The sequence below is a fragment of the Trichechus manatus genome, unplaced genomic scaffold, assembly GCF_000243295.1.
Source record: "Trichechus manatus latirostris isolate Lorelei unplaced genomic scaffold, TriManLat1.0 scaffold00008, whole genome shotgun sequence".
NCBI classification, from domain to species: domain Eukaryota; kingdom Metazoa; phylum Chordata; class Mammalia; order Sirenia; family Trichechidae; genus Trichechus; species Trichechus manatus.
In genome coordinates, this window is record NW_004443944.1 from 6,861,849 (window position 1) to 6,869,624 (window position 7,776).

The 7,776-nt window shown below is 49.7% G+C and overlaps 1 protein-coding gene across 1 annotated transcript in view; it reads left to right on the forward strand.

Moving 5' to 3' along the window:
* BMP7 (bone morphogenetic protein 7) overlaps positions 1–7,776 on the forward strand; it is a 75,809-nt gene that overhangs the window by 59,736 nt on the left and 8,297 nt on the right. Inside the window, exon 4 of the mRNA XM_004370217.1 lies at positions 4,724–4,921. Coding sequence (XP_004370274.1) covers positions 4,724–4,921 — 198 coding nt within the window. The remainder of the gene's footprint in view (positions 1–4,723; positions 4,922–7,776) is intronic.

Genomic DNA, 7,776 nt, shown 5'->3' on the forward strand with positions numbered 1-7,776 from the left:
CCCTTCTTTCCTCCCTCTCTCCCTCCTTCCCTCCCACCTCTCACCTTCTCTCCCTCCTCTCACCTCACCTCTCCCCCTTCCTTCCTTCATGTTGGTGATCCATCCCCCTTCCCCATTAGAATTCCCCTTTCCATGCCCCTCAAGCTTGAAGGGGGCCCTTGAAAGTGCTAGTGTTTTCCTGTGCGCTGTGTTAAGGGCAGGCAAACTATGGCCTGTGTGCCAAATTCAATCTGCTGCCTGTTTTTCTCTGGCCTGTGAGGTAAGAATGTTTTTTGCATTTTTTTAAGTGGTTGAGAACCAGCCACAGGCAGAATCCACCCTATCAGTTAGGAATGCGTTCATTGTCTCATGAGGAGGGAGGCCTGGTGGCACTGTGGTTAAGTGTTCAACCCAACAGCCTCTTCGAGGGAAAGAGATGTGGCGGTCTTCTTCCTTAAGATTACAGCCTGGAAACCCTATGGGGCAGTTCTTCTCTGTCCTCTGAGGTCATCTATGGGGACCTTAGTGGTTTTCTTAACTAGTCTAGAAGTAGGTCTAGGGTTGGTTAGAGCTAGTTAACCAGTTGCCTCTGACTCATGGTGGGTCGGTTACAGCAGGGGTCAGTAAACTTTTTCTGTGAAGTCTCAGATAGTAAATACTTCAGGCTTTGCGATCACATCATCTCTGTCATAACTACTCAACTTTGCTCTTACAGCGTGAAAGCAGCCATAGACAATACATAAACAATTGCGCGTGGCTGTGTTCCAATAAAACTTTATTTACAAAACCAAGTGGCAGGCCAGATTTTGCCTGTAGTTTGTACTTTGCTGGCCCCTGGTTAGAGTATCATCAGTAATCACAGCTTTTTCCCTCTGTCTTGCCATCTTGAATGTGCTGGCATTGTTCCAATTCTTACCATATCACCATTGGCAAAATGGCTGCTGCCGCCATGGCCCCCAAACCTGGAGGAAGGAAGCAGGTGGGCTGGATAACGGAGGCTCTCTTCATCTGCCTGCAGCACACATCCCCAAACTTGGAAGCACCAGGTCATTTGATCCCACCTGTGACCTTTTGGAAGTAGATTGCCAGGCCTTTTATCTGAGGCACCTCTGGATGGGTTCGAACTGCCAACCTGTTTGTAAGTAGCTGAGTACTTAACTGTGCCACCCAGGTACTCCCATGTATTGGTATGTGCTTTAAATTTCTTTTCTCTCCAGTGTATTCACACTGTGTCATTTCTGTTAGGGGACTTTCCACACGCACCTTTGCAGCTCTGCCCCTTCATATCTGTCTTGTTCTGGTGCAGGCCCCGGGCACAGAGCAGCGCTCCATGGTTTGGTTTTTGTTCAACAGATGAATGAAAGGTTAGTTAGCTCCTCTGTAGTTGTGCTGCACCCCATAATTTAATTAACTCACGCTGTCTTAATAAAGTGCTACATCGTCTACAGAGGTTTGCACTGAAAGCTCTCCTACTGGGCCTTACCTTATAAGTCTGCTTTGGCTTACTTTAGCGAGTGTGTCTATAATGTGGTGGTTCTTGACGGGGACGAATTGCTCCCCCAGGGGACATGTGGCATGTCTGGAGACATTTTTGGTTGTCACAACCCTGGGGTTAGGGGAAGGGTGCTACTAGCACCTAGTGGGCTAAGGCCAGGGATCCTGCTAAATAAACATCCTACAGTGCAGAGGACAGCCCCCTAATAACCAGGTATGTGACTATATGTTTTCTGTTTTCTTGGGCATATACCTAGTATTTCTGGTAACTCTGTGTTTAATTTTGGAGGAACTGACAAACTGTTTTCCCTACCTCTTTTTCGTTGTGGTGTTATTCGGCATTCAGTTGAAAACTTGAATCTTTCCGCAAACTTGGTGATAGAAGGAATAATTTCCGCCTACCCTTTGCTGCCTGCTCAGTGACAAGCCCGGGATTCTTCACAACCTGGTTCCCTGTCCTCAGGACTGTAAGAGCAACCCCAAACACCAGCCCAGACTAAATAATCAAGGGGGCAAGAAATCAGGCTTCAGGGTGGGTTTGATCCAGTGGCTCGGTGAGGTCACCAGAGAGCCCAGTCTGTCTGCCTGTCTCTGCTCTGCCTTCTACATGGTCAGCCTCACTTGAAAATGTGCTCCCTCTTCTGGTCGCTGGATGACCTTCTGGGACTCTGTCCATTCCTACTCCCTCAGTCCTGTCTAGGGGGAGAGAAGGTTGCTTCTGGATGCAAGAGTGGGAAGTCTGTGTTTCCAAAACTTCCAGAATGCCTTTCCTCCATTCATGGGCTGACTTTGGTCATGCATCCATACCTGAAGGATTATTGGTGTTGTTAGGTGCCACTGAGTCAGTTTCGACTCATAGTGACCCTGTGTGACACAGTAGATCTGCCCCATAGGGTTTTCTAGGCTGTAGTCTTTACGGGAACAGATCGTTGAATATTTCTCCCACAGAGCCGCTGGGTGAGTTTGAACCGCCAACCTTTTTGTTAGCAGCCGGGTGCTCTTTAGTTGCCATGTATTGGGCCACAGAAGTCCCTGGGTAGCAAAAATGGTTAAGCGCTTGACCACTAACTGAAAGACTGTGTATTCAAACCCACCGAGAGGCACCTTGGAAGACAGGCCTGGCGACCTGCTTCTGAAAGATCTCCTTGAACACCCTGTGAAGCTGTTCTCTTGCACACACGGTGTTGCCATGCGCCGGAATTGACTGGCCAGCAACTGGTTTGGTTTATGGGACCATGGGCCCCACCCCTGTGGCCGGGGGGGAGTCAGCTGAAGGCACAGCTGCCAAAATGGAAATTGGGTGAGTGTCCAAGAAAAGGGGGCCTGGGTGATACAATGGGCCTCATCCCTGTTTTACAGATGAGGAGCTTGAGGCTCTGCATACAACTTCGCGGCCCTTGGCCCACACAGGCTGCTGGTCAGTGGTAGAAGTGAGTTTGGACCCTCTTGAGACTCTGTTCTTTCCCTTCTGTCTGGGCCCCAGCTCATCAGAAGCTGAGGTCCCTGGGTCTGCCTGTCATGGCAGCTGCAAGAGCCAGCCAGACACCCTCGCGTGGAGGCGCGGCAAGACCGGTCACAGCAGTCAGGTTAATATATCTGGAATAGCATCAGGTCTTCCGGCGAAGCACTTTTATTTTGGCCTAAAAGCCTTCCAGGGGGTGGGGGTGGGGGACGCAATTCCTAGGGGTTCAGCTTTAATGATTCCTTTTATAGAATCGTTCAAGTTATAGATGGTGAACTCAAGGAAACCCTGCTCAAGAATGCAGGAAAACCATACATTGTAAGAGGTTAAGGGAAAATCATGACGGATGGGGGGAATTTGTCCGTTCAAACGTGAGTCATTAAAAAGCCATAGTGAACCCCCTGGTGGTGATCTGGCCCCGGTAGGCGGAGTTTGCTGGATTTCTTGGCGTCAGAGGGACTCCAGGCGACGTTAATCACAGACGGAAATGGGCCTAAGGCTTCCAGAAGCCACCGCTTTGGCTGGTCCCACATTCATTTAACTTGGGCTTCGTCTCTGGAGGGGTCATGGAAACTGCCTCTCAGTCAACCTGATCTGGGTTCAAATTCTATTCTGTGGCTTACAAGCTGGGTGTCCTGGGCCGGTTGGTCACCTCTCTGAGCCTGTGGTCATCAGTGAAATAGCCTGTCTTTGTCCCCATCTCTTTATTTTTCATCAGAACCCGTATGAGTACCAGACATCATCATCGCCCCATGCTGGGTCTGTTCCCAGCCCTGCCTCACTTGACCCATCAGCAGAGCTCAGGGCACGAGGACTGTTTCCTCCACTCTCTTCCCTCAGTGTCTAGGACTTCCTCCTTTCCAAGCTTCTTCCAGAACCTTCCTCACTGGGCACTCTGTGCAGTCTCCCCTGTTTCCCCCCGGTTACTCCATGGCGAAGGGATGGCGCCTGGCCCCCGGGAACCTTGCCAGCTGCCCCCAGTCTCAGCTCCAGCCCTGGCCCGCTCCTCTGCTTCTCCACCACCCACTGTTCCCACCTCCGGACATTTGCATTCGCGGTTCCCTCAGCCCGGCACATCTTCCCCCAGATCTCTGAAGGGCCCCCTCCTGCTCATCCAGGCCTCTGCTCCAAGGGCCCCACTCCTTGGGGGGGTGGCAATCACTAGGGCCGTTGGCAACTGTTCCACCCTCCTTGACCCAGAGAAGATTTGCACTTCCCCGTCCGTGTTTAGGAAACCCTGGTGGCGTAGTGGTTAAGAGCTATGGCTGCTAACCAAAAGGACAGCAGTTCGAATCCACCTAGATGCTCCTTGGAAACCCTATGGGGCAGTTCTACTCTGTCCTTTAGACTCGCTATGAGTCGAATTAACTCGAAGGCAATGGGTTTGGTTTGGGGTTTTTTTTTTTTGGTCCCTATTTAAATTAGGCAGACCACGTGACCTGCTTTGGCCAATGAAATGTGTATGGAGTTACCTGTACAGCTAACCTGTGGCCTCCTCTCCTGGCTTCATTGTCTCCACTTTATCACCACTGGTTACCTGGGTACTTCGCTGCTGTCTACCCCACCGGCGTGGAAGCCGTGCTGGCAGGGGTTTTCTGGGTTTCTTTCACAGTGTCTTCCAAGCTCCTCACGGCACGCCCGGTGTAGTCAGTGGTCAGCAAACACTCGCCGGGTACACGAATAACGACTGCGTGAATGGATTGGGAGCCATGAATGCCATCACCTCTCTGCACCCGGAGCCTGTAACAGCCCTCCTCTAAGCCTCTCCTGTCGCTTGTTTCCGTCTAGGGCAGAGCATCAACCCTAAGTTGGCGGGTCTGATTGGGCGGCACGGGCCCCAGAACAAACAGCCCTTCATGGTGGCCTTCTTCAAGGCCACGGAGGTCCACCTTCGCAGCGTCCGCTCTGCTGGAGGCAAGCAACGCAGCCAGAATCGCTCCAAGACGCCCAAGAACCAGGAGGCCCTGAGGATGGTCAACGTGGCAGGTCCGCCAGGGCGGGAGGCAAGCCGGGGGGCCGTCAGAATTCATCCATGTGTTCGCCACATGGCTGTGATGTCACGGAAGGTAAACTGGCAAAGTCCCTTCCACACAGGGCGCCATCTGCATTAGGTAACCAAAGACCAGTTGTCGTCAGGGCTGACTCATGGCGACCCCCCGTGTGTCAGAGTAGAACTGTACGCCACAGGGTCTTCAGCAGCTGGTATTTCAGACGTAGATGGCCAGAGCCGCCGAACACGTTCACTGTTTGCTTCACCCAGGGGCTTCTCTTAATTCTGTAAAGTAACAAAGTAATTTAGAAACGCAAGTAGTAAAGCATTCGTGTAACAGGATGCCAATCATGTAACTCATGTTTTAATGGACAAATCAGTGGTTATACGTATATGCAGAAAAACTATGAAAACCTGTGTGGGAAGACACCATACCACCTTCTGTAGAGAGGGAGAAGTGATGGGGAGAGGGGAGCTTTTACTATACCTTTGAATTTTTTAAAGTAATATTTTATTATATTTTCGGTGAAGGTCTACGGAGTAGTTTAGGTTCCCATTTGACAATTTCTACACAAATTGTTCAGTGACATTGGTTACAGTGTTCACAATGCATGAGCCTTCTCATTGTTTCTGTTCTGGTTGTTCTGTTTCCATTAATCTAGTTTCCCTGCCCCCTTACATTCTCATCTTTGTTTTAAAGTCATTGCTGATTAACCATTTGGCCTCATAGGTGATTTTTAAAAGGAGCACACACAGTACTTATGGGTGATACTAATTATTTTTTAAGCCGATTTGTTATTATTTACCTTCGAGGTGACCTCAGGGGTTAGTTTTGGTTCAAGGTTTGCAGACTATCTCAGGGCAGTAGTCTCGGAGAGTCCTGTCATCTCAACCAGTCCAGCAGGTCTGTTTTTTGTTTTTGTTTTTTAAGAATTTGAGTTCTGTTCCACATTTTTCTCCCATTTCATCAGGATCCATCTATTGCTGCCCTGATCAGAACAGTCAGTAGCGGTAGCTGGGTACCGTCTAGTTCCTCTGGTCTCAGGGTAGATGAGGCCTTGATTCGTGTAGACTGTTTGTCCTGTAGACTAATCTCTGAGTCTATGGTTTCCTTCTTTCTCTTTTGCTCTGGATGAGTAGAGACCAATAGTTGTATCTTAGATGGCTGTTCTGTAGCCTTAATTTTATTTCTTAAACTGAAAAATATTTGAAACACGTGGCAAAATTTCAATCCTTGTTAAATATGGATGGTAGGTTTTTTTTTTTGTATATTATTTGGAATACTTTTAGGTTTGTTTGAAATTATTCATTATTATAAGTAAAAAAAACTATGGGTGGTAGGTATTTTGCTGTATTATTTGGGATACTTTTAGGATTGTTTGAAATGTTTCAATAGTGTAAATGAAGAAATGAAAACTGAAGGTAACGTTTTCATTGCGAGCCATTCAAAGATTGCTAGAAATACTGGCGTTAATGCATTCCTCAAAGGAAACTTGTGGGAGTTGCAACATTTAAGCTCTCACCGTAGAGCAGACAGAGCTTTTGCACTTTTGTAGTTCTTGAGGCTCCGAGGCAGGTGGACTCGCATTTTACAAAGGGGGAAAACAGGGGGCTCAGAGAGGTTAAATAACATGCCCAAGGGCAAACAGCAAGTTAGTGGCAGCTCTGGGATTCGAACCATGGGAGTCTGGGCTGTCGTTACATTAGACACTGTCTCATGTTTGGCGTTGTTGGGCGGTGGCGTCTACCTGCACTTAATGAGCATTGACGGCCCCAACAATATTGCTGAGTGTTTTCTGACAGTTCATCAGGCCTTGACTGAGCCAGCCCCTCCATGGGCTGCTGGCTTTGTCCTGGGCATTAGATTGGGATGCATTCCCTCTTTCCAGGGCTGACTGGGGAAGCAGATGTCGACAGCGTTTTGGTCGTTGGGTTTGGGGGCTGGGCTGGCTTCAAACAGCCCCCAGCCCTGGGGATGTCTTCGGGACACCTGCTTGTACCACTGGCCCGTTTCGTTTCTCTGCTCCTCTGCCCTTTACTGCTAGTCGAATGTGCATTTCAGATTTCCCCCAGACCAAAAAGTCAGCTTCTGGTCGGTCCATTTCACCAACAGCCATTTTCCAGATGGCCTGTGCAGATGCCCGCCCCTCCCCAACAGCCCATCAGCCTGGCCAGCTCTGCCGATGTCCGAGGGGCACTGTTTCCGCAGCCCTCAGGAAGCCTTTGTGGTGGGCAGAATAATGGCCCCCAAAGACACATCTCCGTCTGAATCCTCAGAACCTATGAAGATGTCGCCTTCCATGGCAGAGGGAAATAAGGCTGCAGATGGAATCAAGGTTGCTAATCAGCCGTCCTTAAAATAGATGATCCTGCGTTGTGTGGCTGCTCTGGTCTGCTCTGGTCGGGTGGAATGGTGGTGGGCAGGCCTGGATGGGGCCCTGGGGAGGGAGAGCAGGAGGCTTGCTAGAGCGCTTTGCATAGCAACCAGGCGTGAAGTACTGGCAAACTCCGCCCCAGCAAAGGCTCCTGTGTCCTGGGGCTCTAGCAAGCGTACCCTGGTAATGCGAGGAGAGGAACCAGGCCTGGAAGCCTCAAAATCCACCCCTGATTTCCCCCAGAGCATCCTCACCAAACCTCTGCTTGGATGACTTCAGGACGGGGCTCTCACTACCTGACGTGGCAGCCGTGTTCTACCTTGCCTGAAATCTGCCTCCTTCCTGTGATTTTTCTTTTTTTTTTTTTAAGTTCTTATTAACCCTGGCTGGACATTTAGTAAAAATACTGACTTCTTAGTCCCTCCCCAGGCTCTGTAAACCAGAATCTCTGAGTGTGTGTCTGTGTGTGTGTCTGT